Consider the following 19069-nt stretch of genomic DNA (forward strand, 5'->3'; position numbering starts at 1 on the left):
GGAGGTGATGGAAGTCTGGGAGTCCCTGCTTAGACTGCTGCCCCCGTGGAAGAAAATGGTGATTTTGTTGTTGTCCTTAAAAAATGCCTTCCTCATTTCTTTATTTTGTTCCAGTGCCATTTCTGATTTTCTTAGATCAATTTAAAGACGCACTGTGTAACTTTTCTGGAAGGGGGTCTGTCAAATGCTTTTCTCCATGGAGATGTTGCTGCTTTGCCTGTAAGGTTTCACAGTATGGCATTAAACCTTTCTATCTGTCAGTGAAGAGACGACCCCACTCACAGTCAGAATGATTGTTTTTCTGGGTATTTTTGATCTTAAAAGCCATCTGTAACTGAATAAATGTAAGGTAGAGCTGTTTAATGTCACACTGTGGAACATTCCAGGCAGGGCAATGGCATCTCCATAGAAACAACGAAGTGACAGGCCCCCAACCAAAAAGCTACACCGTTCACTGACCTTTCCGTTGATTTCAGTAAACGTCTCACCTTGTATCCTCCACACGTGAGCCCTGCGTTTCTTTTGGCCAAAACACATTTCATTCGGAGGAAAAAGGATCGCTCCATCTCGTACTCTGAAACAAAAAAATAAGAAAATAAGAAAAACAAACTCAGACTAAATACCGTTCATGCCGTCTTCTTCGGGATCTTACCCTGTACAAAGTGCGAGTGGTAGGGCTGGTGAGCCGTGAGCACTGCGGTCATCTCGTCGTGGTCGGCCGGGTGGATGTATTCATAAATGCTGTTTCCAGTTAACTCTACCTGAAAAAACACTCTCAACTTAGAACATGTCGTAGATAATACTCCCTACAACTGTACACCTCACCCTTATGTGACAGATAATACTCCCTACAACTGTACGACTCACCCTTATGTGACAGATAATACTCCCTACAACTGTACGACTTGCCCTTATGTATCAGATAATACTCCCTACAATTGTACAACTCACCCTTATGTGACAGATAATACTCCCTACAACTGTACAACTCGCCTTATGTAATATATATAATACTCCTTACAACTGTACAACAACTCACCATTATGTAACGGATAATACTCCCTACGACTGTACAACAACTCACCCTTATGTGGCAGATAATACTCCCTACAACTGTACAACAACTCACTCTTATGTATCAGATAATACTCCCTACATCTGTACAAGTCACCCTTATGTAACAGATAATACTCCCTACAACTGTACAATAACTCACCCTATTGTAACAGATAATACTCCCTACAACTGTACAACAACTCACCCTTATGTAACAGATAATACTCCCTACAACTATACAACAACCTTATAAAACAGATAATACTCCCTACAACCGTACAACAACTCACACAGATAATACTCTCTACAACTGTACAACTCACTCTTAAGTAACAGATAATACTCCCTACATCTCTATAACAACTCACCCTTATGTAACAGATAATACTCCCTACAACTGTACAACAACTCACCCTTATGTAACAGATAATACTCCTTACAACTGTACAACAACTTGCCTTATGTAATATATATAATACTCCCTACGACTGTACAACAACTCATCATTATGTAACAGATAATACTCCCTACAACTGTTCAACAACTCATGGATCAATCCATTTTGTCTAAGTTTAAGTTTAATGCACTGAAATTCTAGCCTGATTCATCAGCCGGTTTTACTTCGTTTCACTTCGTACAAACCGTCTCTCCTCGCAGCATTAGAATTCGTTCATTCGTTCGTTCGTACTTTTTATAATTTAACCAATTACTGCTATTTGGTAGTGACGTATGTAATGCGCCGCTAACGGGGGAAACTGGTATATTAAGCTTGTTCCAAATCCCGTAGGAAGAAGGACAATAACGTCTTTCCTCTTGATAAAATTCACCAAATTCACCAATTCACCTCTTTGTTCCGGCTTTAAATCCTCGATCTCGGTAATCGTTGACAACACTGAATATATGGTTATTTGATTGCACTTCCGGGGATTTTGGAAACAGTCTATTGTATTTTGATTCATGACCTAGTTGCTGGATAGAAATGACTATTGAAAATTCCCCTTCCATAAAGAATTTGACCTTCCACTATAGAAACTTCTTATCTTCACTTGACCCCAGGTTGAACTGACCTAAAAAAAATTGCATTTATGTGCAAATAAACCAAAATATAAACAATGTGTGGTTTCATGCTTATTTAGTCCTGGTTTAATCAAATTTTCTTAGTTGAGTCATCTTTAGTCCTAGTTTTTCATATTTAGTTTCAGTTTAGTCAAATTTAGTCCTGGTTTTGTGCTTAATAAGACCTGTTTTTTTGTTGTTTTGTTTTTTTATGTTTTTGTTTTTCATTTTTAGTTTTGGTTTAGCCACAGTTAATCTTGGTTCAGACGACCCTTAACTACTCTAGTATTGTAGTCACTGTCCACCACCAATCAAAACCTGCTATGATTTCGTCTCAACCAATCACATTTCAGATCATTTATATAAATCGCTCTTTCCCCTCCCATGACCTGACACTTTATCCACACCCTCCTCTGTCTCATCCCCAACGCAGCAGCAGAAACATCAGCCTCTTCAGCCTCTCCCTCTTCTCCTCTATCAACCCCCAGGAGATTTTTCTTTATATCAAACAAAGCCTCCATTCAATTCTCTCAGTACAATGAAATATAAGCAGAGATACGGTGAATTACAGAGATATTTGAATGGAGTAACATAAGAGCGCACTCACCTGGGAGAGACCTAAGTGCACAGAGGCAGTTTCTGAAATGTACATGATTTTTCCGTCTGGAGCGACCACAAAGATGAAGCCGTCTAGAGTCTGCAAAGAAAGAAATAATGATAATAATAAGATAAGGTACACGATTTCACCACAAGTCTATATAAGTATCACAAATAGTTTTTGAAAAATATTGTAATAAACGATAAAGTTCTAACACTGAGCTGGTAAAAAATAATAAATGAAATAAAGTAACTTGGCCTGGTGAAAATTGTAATTAAAAAGAAGTTTTTGTCCTGTGGGGGGCGCTCTGGGAGTATGGGGTTTGGGGCTCTTTCCTAAGGGCTGTCCGGTCCCTGTATGACCAGAGCAGGAGCTGTGTTCGCATTGCCAGCAGTAAGTCAAACCTGTTCCAGGTGCACTTTGTCACCGGTTCTGTTCATTGTATATATGGACAGAATTTCAAGGTGCAGTCAGGGGCCGGACTGAAAGGACAAGATCGCGGATACACGCTCGAAATGAGTTTCCTCCGCAGGGTGGCTGGGTGCTTCCTTAGAGATAGAGTGAGGAGCTCAGTCACACTGGAGGAGCTCGGAGTAGAATCGCTGCTCCTCCATGTCGAGAGGAGCAGCTGAGGTGGCTTGGGGATCTGTTCTGATGCCTCCTGGGCGCCTCCCTCAGGACGTGTTCTGGGCATGTCCCACCGGGAGGAGGCCCCAGGGAAGACCCAGGACACGCTGGAGAGACTATGTCTCTTGGCTGGCCTGGGAACGCCTTGGGGTCCCCCTGGAAAAGCTTTAGGAAGTGTTTGTGGAGAGGGAAGTCTGGGAGTCCCTGTTTAGACTGCTGCCCCTGTGACCCAGCCCTGGATTAGAGGAAGAAAATGGATGGATGGATGGAAGAGTGTATGTGACGTCATGTCCGAGATCAGAGTGGGAGATAGATGGATAATTGAATGCAGCATAATCATGTTGAATCTTTTTTGGTTTAAGTCTTTTCAAGGCATTTTAAGAGAAAAAATTTGTGTATTCACAGTTTTTCTAGCCTCTACAAAATATCACAATAAATCTTATTGAGAGGTTTCGGATTTAAAATGTCAGAAATGAAGCCTTTGTTCAATTTATTTTGTTATTACTGTTGCTTTATCCTTAAATTTCACTCTCATTTACAGACACTTGGTGATGACGACACATTTAAACCTGTGTTTTGTTCTGTGGTCACCAGCAAATGTGTGAGTGTGTCATTTTTATGGGCCTAACGTGGGATCTTTTGTGTTGTGGAGAGATGGAAAGAGAGAGAAATAAAGAGAGAAAGAGAAACAGAGGGAGAAAGATGACTGAGAGAGAGAGAAAGAGATTGAGAGAGAGGAAGATAAAGAGAAAAAGAGAGAGAGAGCGAGAGGGAGAGTGCGTGACTAGGAATGCGTTCGGCTCATTTGTGTCTTAAAGCTGGAGGAGGACGAGGAGGAGGAGGGGGAAGAGGGAGAAGAAGAGGAGGGGGAGGAGAGGGAGGAGGAAGAGTAAGGCAGCAGGAGGTGTCTCGTTCTGCCACACGCCCGGCTGATCGACGCACAAAGGTCTCCAGCCAATAATTACATTAATACAACAGGAGGAATAGATAGATAGATAGACGGAGAGAGGACTAAACCAAGACTAAACCAGGACTGACATAGGACTAAACCAAGACTAAACCAGGACTGAACCAGGAGGACTAAACCAGGACTAAACCAGGAATAAACTGTGACTAAACCAGGACTGAACTATGACTAAACCAGCACTAAACCAGGACTGAACCAGGACTAAACCAGGACTGAACCAGGACTAAACCAGGAGGACTAAACCAGGAGGACTAAACCAGGACTAAACCAGGACTGAACCAGGACTAAACCAGGAAGACTAAACCAGAACTAAACCAAGACAAACCAGGACTGAACCAGGACTGAACTAGGAGGACTAAACCAGGATTAAACCAGGACTAAACCAGGAGTGAACCAGAACTGAACCAGAACTGAACCAGAATTGAACCAAGAGGTCTAAACCAGGACTGAACCAGGACTAAACCAAGAGTACTAAACCAGGACTGATTCAGGAGGACTAAACCAGGACTAAACCAGGACTGAACCAGGACTAAACAAGGAGAATGAACTAAACCAAGACTAAACCAAGAGGACTAAACCAGGATTAAACTAGGACTGAACCAGGAGTGAACAAGGACTAAACCAGGACTAAACCATGAAGAATTTGTCCACAACTATCAATGTAAGAAAGACGAAACTTTAAAGGAGAACAACAATGACACATTAGTGAACTACTGAACAAAACTAACATTATGCTCATGAATAAAACATAAATAACTTGTTCACTCAGACTGATTCTACAATTAAAATTAAAAATCGATTTCATGATGTTGATATTAACATAGATAGATTTGTGCAGTTCGAATGCGAGACATCTCTAGGACCATAACATTGGTTTTGCTCAGTAGCTCCCTAATGCTTGTCGTTGTTCGCCTTTAAGTTTTCGTCTTTCTCAACTTGATAGTTGTGGATAAATTGTTCATGTTAGAATGTTTATCGTTTGTGGACCTTGTTGGTTGAAGATTTGGTGATAGGGCAGATTTACGAAGCTGGTGGAAAATAGACATTTACACAGACATTTTGCCACAGAAAACCATCAACCGGAAGTTCCGCAAACCTACAGACCACTTTTGTCTCTAAACCCTCCTAAATTGCGTTTTTTTGTCGTGACACTTCGGTGAAACAGGGATCCCATTTTTAAGAATTTGAGAAATGTTTTGCATCTTAAATCTGACATAAAGTCGCTTCATTTGTGTAAAATGCTCGACTTTCATGTGCACCAACAAGTCACACAGCACCGATTCTCTGAGGGGTTTAATACAGCTTTATCGTCCGTATTGAACTTATTTACTGTCAAGATCGGCCCCGTACAAAATAATACAACCCAAATCATGATGGGGGCACCGATGGCAACATCTGGAGTTAGGTGGACATCATGATTGTCTGAAAAAGTTCCACAATAATCCTTAAAGCTCTATAACTTGTACTGTAGCCTATGTTATTGCATCATCAGCATGTATTGAACTGTACATTTGCTGCAAAAAATAAAATAAATAAATAAATGTTATGGGCATTATGAACTTCTTCTGACGATCCAAACAACAACATACAAACCTCTTGATACTTTACGGCTACATCATGCTGGGGGTGTTCTACATGTACGTCTATTGGTGGACATGGTGACACAACGCACACATTAAAGTTTTAAGATTGTCTGTAAACTCAAGCAAAAATGGATTTAAACAGCACATTTTCAGGAGCTTGTGATCAATACGAGAGTTCATGGTCCTGTTTAGTTGTTTGATTTTCAGTCTCAGACAGAGCAGAGCCTACAGTTAGCATCACACCTCAGAGAATATGGATGACTGAAGCTGCAAAAGTGTCAGCAGGTGCCTTTAAATATGACAGTTGGAGGCAGAGAGATTGTAGCCTGATTCATCAGCTGGTTTGACTTCGTGGAAACCGTCTGACCTCGCAGCATTAGGATTCATTCGCTTGATGGTAGACGGGTACTTTTTTTATTTAACCAATCGCTGCTATTTGGTCATGACGTATGAAATGCACCGGAACGCTCAATGGTGTCCAGGTACTTGCCAACACAACAGCAAACAAAGCAGAGAGTGAACATGTCTGTCAACGATCATTATTGTTTCTGCGAGATGAACTTGCAAATTAAAGGTGCGATAAAAAATGCAAAGTTTGTATTTGACAAAGGAAGTCTAAAGGAGAATAGTGTATGTAGTCCGAGGAGGTTCATTTGGTCTTCTGATAATTTATGTTACTAGGTTCTTTTTTCAGACCAAGAGTTTGTTTTCATACCTGACAGTTTCGACTGCTCACTAGCGCTCTTCCTCAGGTTTTGGCGCTGTCTTCCTACCGGTGGAGACAGATGGCGCTGTTGTCCTGCCTCCATCGGTAGGAAGACAGCGCGAAAACCTGTATAAATCAGCTGACCAGACATGTCACAGCAACATCACGTGACTCTGAGGAAGACCGCTAGTGAGCAGTCGAAAGGTGTGAAAACAAACTCTTGGTCTGACAAAAGAACCTAATAACATAGAATATTGTATGCAGTCTGCTGTCGCAACTTGGGCTGGTTCAGTTCTTCGATGATTGGCCTGTGCGTGGTCTACAACTTCCGAAGTTCTGGCAAACCGTCCAGTGTATTCTGATTCCTGACCTAGTCGCTAGAGAGAAATGAAATTGAGCGGAGACACTAGGTGGCACCAGCCTGGCTAGAGAGATTGTACAGTTGTTGGAAATCTGTGATGATCTGTAAACATGGATATGCATTAATGAACATGTGTTGTGTTGTGTGGGCACCTGCAGGAGGTGAGAACCCAGTTCTTGGCTGACTCCGTCCAAAGAGGTGCGGCTCACGTGACCCCAGGACTCCCCCAGACCTGCAAACAAAACAAAAAAAGATTCAATCCAAGGCAAGGCAAGTTTACACAAATTCAAAGTGTTTCACAGAATAAGAAATACATTAATATCACAATACAAACAAATCAAAACATAAATAATCATCAAAAAATTTCAATGAGAGAGAAGAGTGCAGAATGAAAACCTTTCAGTCATGTGCACAGCTGAATAAAACTGTTTTGAGCCTGGATTTAAACAGTGTTAAAGTAGAGTTAAAACTTTTAGTGTTTGTAGTAGTGAAAGGAACAAGCATAAAAAAATACTGGCCCTACTGAGGACAGGATATTCACTCGCTCTCTCATGTGTCAGAACTGTATATTTCAGACTTACATGCAGATCGTGACAAGGTGACCCAGAAAAAAAATCTCTTGCGACCCTGTCTTTGAAACAATGCTCAGAACACCCTAATTTTTCCAGTTATTTATTGCAATTCAAGTCGTGCAAGTCCAATGAAGAGCTCTAAATGGTACAAAGGTAAATACTGAACAGGCAGAGGTTAAAAAAAAAGATAAAAGATACAAAACACAAGTACTGTCCTATAATGACCTGAGACATGAGGGACCAGGACTGAACCAGGACTAAACCAGGACTAAAACAGGACTGAACCAGGACTAAACCAGGACTGAACCAGGACTGAAACAGGACTGAAACAGGACTAAACCAGGACTAAAACAGGACTAAAACAGGACTTATCCCAGGAGTGAACCAGGACTGAAACAGGACTAAACCAGGACTAAACCAGGACTGAACCAGGACTAAACCAGGAATAAACCTGTACTTCATCCACTCGTTGTTAACAATATTTATGATTTAAAGGTGCATTGTGTAACTTTTCTAGTGGAGATGTTGTTTCTTTCTCTGGAATGTTTCACAGTATGATATTAAACCTTTCTATCTTCATGAAAACCAAACCAGACCAAGTTACAGGTCAGATCTGTGGAAAGGCGATCCTGCTCACAGTCAGAATGCCTGTTTTTTTGCTATAAAACAACTTGTAATTGGATAAATGTAAGTTAGAGCTGTTTAATGACACACTGTGGAACATTCCAGGCTGATAACCAAGGGCGTAGGTGTCCATAGAGACAGTGGGGACATGTCACAGACAATATTTGGGGAAGACAAAATAAATGAACAAAAATATAAATGTATTCAGATATTTTTCCAAACTCAGTAGCGTTAATTGAACACGTTTTAGTTCACATTTTGTTTATTGGACGTTCTGAGATGTATACAGTGATATGAAGACAGGGTTACACCTGCCGCTGTTTCATTGGCTGCAACAGAGTGATGTCATTAGTGGAGCCAGGAGCCTAAACTGGGGAAGCGACAGGACAGAGCCGCACCTGAAGATGTCGGCTTGAGCAGGCGAGAGTGAAGACGCTGCACCAAACTTTGAAAAACTTTTTAAAAGGAACTGACTCGGCTTCATCTTCAGTTAAACTTGCCTTATAATGAGTTGCCGCAGAAAAAGAGCGACGATCACCACAAGTGCACCTCCCAAACGGCGCTCTACTCATGCACTGTTGGACAATATTCCATGGAAAAATGTACGGACATAACCTCACAAATATCTCATCGCCAACAAGCAAAGAGAAATCTGCTACAAACTTCTACATCGCTGTTATCCGCTAAAGCAGGGGTGTCAAACTCATTTTGGTCCGGGGGCCGTATCCAACTGACTTTGATCCCAAAGGGGCCGGATCAGAAAACTCATGACATATAAACCCCAAAAATAACAATAAGTTCAAATATTTGTGCAGAGAAATTCAAATCTATTACAGAAATCTTTTTTAATTGATGAACTCTTTCTTTTACAAAATATTATATTATGAACAACCTGAAACTTGAAGAAAAATACAATTTCAACACAATATTTTAACATGAACTTGTTTAACATTAACTTGTATAAATAGGAATACGTAAGTTTTTCTTGGAAAATCCTGCACTCGGCTCCACTTTTCTCATTTTGGACATTTTTCTGATGAGGGTGTCACGGTCAACAGTCAAAACGATCGTCCTTTAAGAGCGTTTGGAAAGAGACAAGTCTTCATTTGTGCTGCTCTGGTGGGAGGGGCCACGTACAGAGACGCTGGAGACGCTGCTGTTATAAACACCACAGAAAATTAACAATACTTTAATAAAAAATAGAATCAAAATATTTTAGTAGAAAATCAGCCGAGGGCCAGATTACAGGTCTTGGAGGGCCGGATCTGGCCCCCGGGCCGCATGTTTGACACCTGTGCGCTAAAGAATCATCTTAGAAGAACAATGGACACAAACAAACTGAAAAATGAAACCACCTCTCACTTATTTTTGACCTGCCCAGACTCTGTGTGTTTTTGGAAAGAATTCATAAAACATAAACGCAACTTCTTATACCATTTTACCCTTTCTTATAAAGATGTGCTGTTTGGTTGTTGCAGTGTGCATCATATGAAAAGTAAATAATATTATATCATTAATCTGTTAATCGAGTAACCTGTCAGTTGGTTTCATGGTGGAGTTTAGCTGATAATGTCCCGACCAAAGCTGAGACCAAACCTACGCTCTTGCTGCTAAACGACATCTCCATAAAAACAAGCAGGTGACGGACCTTCCACCAGAAAAGTTACACAATGCACCTTTAAATAAAAAGTTAGAGGTGATATTTTGAGGACTTTCCACCATTCAAAAGATAATAGCAGAACTTTTTTTTTTTTTTTCAAACACATGTCTTCTAGGGATGTAACGATATCCAGCCTTCTCGATACGATATTCTCACAATATCCATCTCACAGTACGATATTTATTGAGATATGTTATGGAAAAAAATAAATAAATTGTGAGTATGTAACAAGATTTAAAAGTGCTTCATAACAGTTACTTCAAAACATGGATTGGCCTGAAACTAGAGCAAAGGATCATGGTCTATATAGTTCTTTAGCTGTTGCTGCACCAAAGCAATGAATTTAAGCAGAGACACTTGAGATTTGAAATATTCCAACGGCCCATGATTATTGTGAAACTTTTGACGATACAATATCACAATATTTTGATTATTGTTACATCATACATACATACTGGGGCGGCAGTAGCTCAGTTGGTAGAGCATTCGCCCACTGATCTGAAGGTTGGCGGTTTGATTCCAGCTCTCAACATAAACATCACAGGCTGAGCATCAGATCCACTGATTCACAGGTTGCTGGCTGTGTGATTCCAGCTCCCACAGATGAATGCTGTCGTTGTGTCCTTGGGCAAGACATTTAACCCACCTTGCCCACAGTGTCTGCGTACACTGGTGTGTGAATGGGTGAGTGGTTCCTTGTTGTAAAACGCTTTGAGTGCCTTGAAGGTGGAAAATCGCTACAGAAAAATGTGACCATTTACCATCCCTCATCTCTTCATTAGTCTAGGGCAGCCATGTCCAAACTATGGCCCGTGGGCAAAATGCGGCCTTCAGACACATTTTTCTTGGCCCTCAGGCTTTCAGGTGAATTGGTCCATCAATTAAAAATGAACTTTTTCCTGCAAATTTTTTGAAAATCTACCTTGATAAAGCTAATATTTAATATTTAGTGTGTGGTTTTAAGGATCTTAGCATGAATAAAGGACTGATGGTTGAATTCTAACATATTTCAGTTATTCGCTGTATTGAGCACTATTTTACAGCCTCGATCAGGCCTCTGCTTCGTCGGTGTTTAGATATGTGGCCCTTGATGAAAAAAGTTTGGACACCCCTGGTCTAGGGTGACCAGACGTCCCTATTTACCCGGGACAATCCCAGTTTGGAGCCCTGTGTCCCCTGTCCCAGCAGATTTATACAAAACCACTGATCTGTCCCAGTTTTATACAAGAAATGTCCTTATTTTTGTCCCTATTTTTGACCAATTTGACCCCTGCCAACAGTAAAAAGAGGCATTTGTTTTGGTAAAATACAGAAAAGCTGCTTAAAAGCGACAACAAACAAAAAGAAAATGTGATTATACTGACTCACATTAGTGCCAATTTTCCGTAATTTCACACTCGTTGTACAATTTCATTACCAGCCACCACAAACCAGCGACGTCCCAGTGTTTTACTTTGAAAATCCGGTCACACATTAGCCGTCGCTCTTAAATATATTTACAAACCGGAAGCACGAGGCCCGGGTCCGGACAGTGGCTCATGTGAAGCTCGCGCGCCTTGTATTTCACGTCAGCAGCTGTTATCGTGCGCTACTGTGCGTGTTTTGTGCATCGTGTGCGTCGAGCCAACTTGTTTGTCAAATCCTCAGCTCTGCCAGCGCGAGCGCCGGAGCCAACTGCGCCCATCTCCGACAACGTGCAAAGTCTGGCGCTAAAAATAACGACGCACCAGAGAGCGCGCGCACACGGGCCGGAGTCTGTGCGCGCGCAGAGAGAAGAGAAGAGAAGAGACGACAACGGAGGTAAAAATAACAAGAAAGAAAAGAAAGAGAGAGACAGAGAGAGAAAAGAGAGAGAGAGAGAAAGAGAAGAGACGACAACGGAGGTAAAAATAACGAGAGAGAGAGAAAGAGAAAGAGAGAGACGGAGAGAGGAAAGAGAGAGACAGAGAGAAGAGAAGAGACGACAACGGAGGTAAAAATAACGAGAAGGAAAAGAAAGAGAGAGACAGAGAGAGGGAAAGAGAGAGACAGAGAGAAGAGAAGAGACGACAACGGAGGTAAAAATAACGAGAAGAAAAGAGAGAGAGAGACAGAGAGAGGAAAAGAGAGAGAGACAGAGAGAAGAGAAGAGACGACAACGGAGGTAAAAATAACGAGAAAGAAAAGAAAGAGAGAGACAGAGAGAGGAAAAGAGAGACAGAGAGAAGAGAAGAGACGACAACGGAGGTAAAAATAACGAAAGAGAAGAAAAGAAAGAGAGAGACAGAGAGAGGAAAAGAGAGAGAAGAGAAGAGAAGAGACGACAACGGAGGTAAAAATAACAGAGAGAGAAGAGAAAGAGAGAGACAGAGAGAGGAAGAGAGAGAGAGAGAAGAGAAGAGACAGACAACGGAGGTAAAAATAACGAGAAGGAAAAGAAAGAGAGAGACAGAGAGAGGAAAAGAGAGAGAGAGAGACGAGAAGAGACGACAACGGAGGTAAAAATAACGAGAGAAAAGAGAGAGAGAGAGGAAAGAGAGGGAGAGACAGAGAGAAGAGGGAAGAGGGAGAGAGACACAAGAAACAAGGGAAGGGAGAGAAACAGAGAAAGGAAACAAGGGAAGAAGGAGAGACAGAGAGGAAATGAGGGAAGAGACAGAGAGAGGAAACGAGAGAGAGAGAGAGACAGAAAGGAAACAAGGGGAGGAGAGAGCGACATAGAGAGGAAAATAGGAAAGGAAAAGAGAGAAGAGAGGAAATGAGGGAAGAGAGAGAGACAGAGGAAACGAGTGAAGAGAAAGAGAAACAGAAAAAGGGAAAAAGGAGAGAGCGACAAAGAGAGGAAACTAGGAAAGAGGGGAGAGAGAGACAGAGAGAGGAAACAAGGGAAGAGACAGAGAGAGGAAACAAGGGAAGAGAGAGAGAGAGAGAGAGAGAGAGAAAGAAATGAGAGAGGAAATAAGAGAAGAGACAGAGAAAGGAGAGAGGAAACGAGGGAAGTGATAGAGAAACAGAGAGAGGAAACAAGGAAAGAGGGAGAAAGAGACAGAGAGAGAAAATGAGGGAAGAAGAAGAGACAGAGGAAAGGAGGGGAGACAGGGAGGCAGAGAGGAAACAAGGAAAGAGAGGAAACAAGGGAAGAGACAGAGAGAGGAAACGAGGGAAGAGAGAAAGACAAACGAGGGAAGAGGGAGAGAGGAAACGAGGGAAGAGAGGGAGAGAAACAGGACAGGAGGGAAGAGGAAATGAGGGAAGAGACAGAGAGAAGAAACAAGGGAAGAGAAAGAGAGACAGAGAGAGGAACGAGGGAAGAGAGACAGAAGAGAGAGGAAATGAGGGAAGAGGAGAGAGATAGACAAGAAACAAGGGAAGAGAGAGAGAAACAGAGAAAGGAAACAAGGGAAGAAGGAGAGACAGAGATGAAATGAGGGAAGAGACAGAGAGAGAAAACAAGGAAAGGAGAGAGACAGGGAGAGGAAACAAGGGAAGAAGGAAAGACAGAGAGAGGAAACAAGGAAAGGAGAGAGACAGGGAGAGGAAACAAGGGAAGAGGTGAGAGGGAGAAAATGGGAGGAAGAGAGACAGAGAGAGAAACGAAGGAAGAGAGGGAGAGAGAGGAAATGAGGGAAGAGGGAGAGAGAGAGAGAAAGGAAACGAGGACAGAATGTAAGAGGAGATGAAAATTGGGAGAGAGGAGGTAAGTGAAGTGAGTGGAGAGAGTGAATGAGAGAGCAGGAGTAGGAAGGGAAAGAAGAGAAGTAAAGGGGTAGGAGAGAGGGGCAGAAAAACAGACAGAGGACAGAGACAGAGAATGAAGAGGTAGAGAGAGAGAAAGAAAGCAAAAAGAGGAAGAGAGTAAGAAGAGAGGGGAGAGGAGAGATGGAGTGTGAGAAAGAGACAGAGAAAAAGAAAAGCTGAAGAGGAGATGAAAATTGGGAGAGAAAAAGTAACGAGAGAGAATGGAGTGAGTGAAAGAGAGAGCAGGGGTAGAAGAGAAAGAATAGAGAGAGGGAAGAGAAGAAAAGGAGTAAGAGAGAGACAGAAAAACAGAGACGAGAGAGAGAATAAAGAGAGAGATAAAAAGAGAGGTAAGGAGAGAGTGTGCGAGTGAGCTAGGAGTGAAAAAAGGAGAGAAGAGGGCGAAGAGAGGTAGAAAAGGAGAGAGAATAAAGGGGAAGAGAAGGAGAAGAGATGGGGAGAACTAAGGGAAGAGGAGAGAGAAAGAAGTGTGTGAGAAAGAGAAGAGAAAGGGAGAGCGAGGGAGGGAGAGGAGACGAAAACTGGGAGAGAGAAGTTAAGGAGAGAGAACGATGATGGAGGAAAGAGAAAACGGAGTAGAAAGGGAAAGGAGAGAGGGAAAAAAAGAGGAAGAGAATAAGAAGGAAGAGAAAGAAACAGTGGAAAGGAGATGAAAATTTTGAGAGAGAGAATGGAGAAATAAAAAAGAAAAGAGAAGAGATGGGAAGAATAAGAGAAGAGGAAAGAGGGAGCGTGTGAGAAAGAGAGATAGAGAGGAAAAAAAAGAAAGAGAGAAGAGGAGGAGGAGGAGGAGGGCAGAAACACATGTCAACAATTGAGACGAACATCAGCGGTAAAAATAACAAGCAGCACACGGCGACAGGGAGAGAACGTGACGGAGAGAGAGAAGAAAAAGAGAGAAAGAATGAAGGAAAGAGAAGAGAGAGAGAGAGAGAGAGAGAGCACAAACACGAGGGCCGCCGCTCCAGCCCCCGCGCGGCGACACATTGAGATGCAAATCCCGAGCAGAAGAGCAAACAGTCGGCGTGAGGGGATCAGAGCGGCCCGCTGATCCAGAGCCGGGCCCGCGCGCACAAACACCGCGCGCACAAACACAAAAGAGACACTTCATCAACTCATTAATATGATTATGGCGCAGACACGGAGAGAAAAGAGGGAGAAAAGAGGGAAAAGAGTGGAGATGTGCGCCAAAAAAGAGAGAAAGAAAGGAGCACGCGGGAGTTATGAACCCCACGGACGCTTCTCGTTTTACGCACGATGTTACAAAAATATTTAAGTTTTTTTTTTTTTACTTAATTAAAAAAACAAACTGACTTATCTGATTATATTTATAGGCGACAACACACTTATATATATTTATTTTTACTTTGTGTTTAGTTTATTTAAGCCAATTTTTTACAACTACGTCATTGCGTAATGCGTAAAAACTTTATACTGAATGCGATTTTAAATTTTTATTTTATTTATTTATTTTTTTTAACTTAATTATAAAACCAAATAGTGACTTATTTGATGATCTTTACAGGTGACAACACACTTATATATTTTTATTTTTGATGTAGTTTATTTAAGGCTATTTTTAAAAACTACGTCATTGCGTAATGCGTAAAAAATTATACTGAATGCGTTTTTTGTTTGTTTTTGTTTTTAATTGTTACGTAAAAATACAAACTACTTTGGGAACACTCAATTCTTTTTTTTTAATTTTATTTTATGTTATTTATTTTTTTTTATTTTAATTATAAAACCAAATAGTGACTTATTTGATGATCTTTAGAGGCGACAACACACTTATGTATTTTTATTTTTTATTTGGTTTATTTAAGCCACTCAATGCAATGGTGGGAACACTCAATGCTTTTTTTTTTTTTTTTTTTTTTTTTTTGTAAGCCTAATAATAATAATAAAAATAATAACCTATTTTATTTATTTATATATTTATTTATTTATTTTATTGCTTACAGCTACACTGCAAAAAACAACATCTAGTCAAGTTCAGATTACGTGAATTAATAAAGTTTTATCATGATTTGAGTTAAATTAAAATACTTTTTTTGCTGAAAATATGAAAATACATCTTACTACACTTAAAAAAAAATAATAATAATTTTTTGCACTTAAAATAAGAAATAAAATCCAATGTTGCTTGAATTAAGTAAAACAAACTTATTCAATTTTACTTGTCAAGTTGAATCAACTCAAATAAAGTCAAATATTCTTAATTTAAGTCACTTTAACTCACCTAAATATAGTTTTTTTCCAGTGTAGAACTATAAAAGAGCATTTTATCTCCTCAAAATGCCGCCAACAAACATAAAACTGTATGAATAAAAACTATAAAACTTATTGCTGCGTCAAAACATTAAAATGGTGAAACTGAATAAACATTTTTTTTAATAACAATGCATGTTTTTGTAAGTATTACTTGTCCAAAACCATTTAGTCAGCATATTTTTACCCAAATATCTCGAAAATTGTAACAGTAAAGACAGTGTTAATAAAAACAAACACCAAAAAAGAGAAAAAAACGAGAATAAAGTGTAATGTTTGTGTAGTTAAAGCTGATTTTATGTTTTGTAAAGAGTCCTTGGATAGAAATAACATAATTTATGAGTTTTATTATTAAATATTTACAGTTTGTTGGAGTTTTAACGAGGTTTATGATTGACCCGTCACTTTTTAACTGCTTGTCTGGCTCTGTGTTTGTGTGTGCGTTTGTGGACACTTGCGGTCGCCGGTTTGATTCCCTGCAGATATTTGAGGTGTGGGGTGTCGTGTAATTGAAGCGAGCGGGGCAAAAGTTCAAAGGTCACAGCTCTGACAAGTCTCCCCTCCGTAAATAAAACCGGCGACGCAGAAAACGGCAAAAATCCGACAGAAATCCGACAAAAATCCCATCAAATCAAGAGCTCTTCAGCGCCTTTGTGCTCTTATGCAAATGTGACCTGAGTGGCGTTGGAGAGAGTGCGTTCTGGAGTGTTCAGACTCACCCCGAAGTGAAAGTGACAGGACATTTTAAAGCTTTACTCCTCGACGATGTGCTGGAGAAAATTACGCGTGTTTCGCCGCAAAAACGACGCCGAAACGAGTTAAAAAATGACGAAAATTAAGATTTTTTTAACTTCATTTTTTGAGTTCTTGTTGTTTTTTCTTATCTTAAAGCTGCAATGCGTGACTTTTCTGGCGGAGGTTGTTGTCGTTTCTTGCTCTGGAATGTCCCACAATATGGCATTAAACCTAAACTAGAACAATTACAGGTCAGATCTGCGGAGAGGCGACCCCGCTCACAGTCAGAATTTGTGTTTTTCCTCAGTATTTTAGAGCTGTAAAACCAAATGTATTTGGATAAATGTAAAGTAGAGCTGTTTAATGTCACACTGTGGAACATTCCAAGCAGGGCAACGACGTATCCATAGCAACAAGAAAGCAAGAAAGTGACGGAAAAGCTACACACTGCACCTTTAATTTTTTTGACAGGTTTTATTCATTCAGATTTATTACACTGCAAAAAACAAAGTCAAGTTAAGATGAAAGTTTTTATTGTGATTTGAGTAAATTTCTCCAAAAGGAGCAAGACTTTTTGTACTTAAAATATGAAAATACATCTTGCTGCACTTAAAATAAGAAAAACAACAAGTTTTTGCGCTTAAAATTAGAAAGAAAATCCAGTGTTGCTTGAATTAGAAAGATTGGTGGATCATTTTACTTGTCATCTTTTTGTAGGTCAAGTTTTGGTTTGTTTTAAGCAAAAATAATCCAGTTTAATGCCATACTACGGAACATTCCAGGCAAAGAAATATTCAGGGTTCCAACTCTTTTTCACTGACAACATTTCCATGACTTGTGTAGAACTGATGAGGCTTTTAGACCTAAATATGAACAAAATCTAGTCAGGTTAAGACGACATGAATTAAGAAAGTTTCATCATGATTTGAGTAAATTTCTCCCAAAGGAACAAGAGTTTTTGTACTTAAAATATGAAAATACATCTTGCTGCACTTAAAATAAGAAAAACAACTACTTTTTGCTCTTACAAACAAAATCCAATGTTGTTTGAATTAAGAAAAACACTCTTATTCCATTGGTAGATCATTTTACTTTTTGGGGGTCAAGTTTTTGTTTGTCTTAAGCAAAAATAATCCAGTTTAAAGCCATATTACGGAACATTCCAGGCAAAGAAACATTCAGGGTTCCCACTTTTTTTCACTGACAAAATTTGCACAACTTTTTCACGACCTAAAGTGAAATTTCCATGACTTGTGTAGAATTGATCAAACTTTTAGAGCTAAATATGAACACAATCTAGTCAAGTTAAGATGACACGAATTAAGAAAGTTTTGTCATGATTTGAGTAAATTTCTACCAAAGGAGCAAGACTTTTTCTATTTAAAATAAGAAAATCGAACATTGCTTGAATTAAGAAACCCAAACTTACTGTATTCCATTGGTAGATCATTTTACTTGTCAACTTGAAAGTTTTTTTGTTTGTTTTAAGCAAAAATATTCAAGTTTAATGCCATACTATGGAACATTCCAGACAAAGAAACATTCAAGGTACCCATTTTTTTCATTGACAACATTTCCAGGACTTTTTCATGACTTAAAGTGAAATTTCCATGACCTGTGTATAACTGATCAAACTTTTAGACCTAAATATGAACAAAATCTAGGCAAGTTAAGAAAACTTGAATTAAGAAAGTTTTATCTTGATTTGAGTAAATTTCTACCAAAGGACTAAGATGTTTTGTACTTAAAATATGAAAATACAGAAGAAAAACACACAACTTTTACGCTTAAAATAAGAAACAAAATCGAATAATTGCTTGAATTAAGAAAAAAACTCTTATTTCATTGGCAGATAATGTCCCTCGTCAAGTTGAATCGACTCAAATAAAGTCAAATGTTTTTAATTTAAGTCATTTTAAATCACCTAGATATTGTTTTTTTTCCAGTGTATATATGATAACATTTGTGGTTTTGAACTCTCAGGTTTAAAAGACAAAAAAACTGTCAAATTCCAAATGCAGATGTAATAAAAAGGTGAATATATCGAAACAAATCCGATAAATCAAGTTGGATGTAACTAAATTAAAACACCGACTCATCTGGAGCTTAAATGAAGTCGTCTGAACTACGGCGGACTCTATATTTAGACTTGGAGCTTTCGTTTTTAGCGGCGCAGATGCCTGGAGCTCCACACACTCGTAAAAGAGGCCGGCGTGACGAGCCCGACACCCAGAAACCACGTCAGAAATGTGGGGAGGTGAGCCAGAGTCTGCCCCTGATCACCCACTGACAGCACGGCCCTCGCACACAGACCCCGACACACACACAGACACACACACACACACACACAGACCCGACACACACACACAGACACACGACACACACACACAGACCCCGACACACACACAGACCCCGACACACACACACAGACACACACAGACACACAGAGACCTCAGACACACACACACAGACCTCGACACACACACAGACCTCGACACACGCATATACACACAGA

The 19069-nt window shown here is 40.0% G+C and overlaps 1 protein-coding gene across 1 annotated transcript in view; it reads right to left on the reverse strand.

Annotated features, from left to right (window-relative positions):
• sim1a (SIM bHLH transcription factor 1a) overlaps nt 1–19069 on the reverse strand; it is a 50708-nt gene that overhangs the window by 21113 nt on the left and 10526 nt on the right. Inside the window, exons 2-5 of the mRNA XM_055164033.1 lie at nt 7107–7186; nt 2720–2809; nt 653–761; nt 489–574 (exon numbers count right to left, since the gene is read on the reverse strand). Coding sequence (XP_055020008.1) covers nt 489–574; nt 653–761; nt 2720–2809; nt 7107–7186 — 365 coding nt within the window. The remainder of the gene's footprint in view (nt 1–488; nt 575–652; nt 762–2719; nt 2810–7106; nt 7187–19069) is intronic.

Source organism: Boleophthalmus pectinirostris, unplaced genomic scaffold, assembly GCF_026225935.1.
Source record: "Boleophthalmus pectinirostris isolate CB_2022bp ecotype Guang Dong unplaced genomic scaffold, ASM2622593v1 HiC_scaffold_6, whole genome shotgun sequence".
Taxonomy (NCBI): domain Eukaryota; kingdom Metazoa; phylum Chordata; class Actinopteri; order Gobiiformes; family Gobiidae; genus Boleophthalmus; species Boleophthalmus pectinirostris.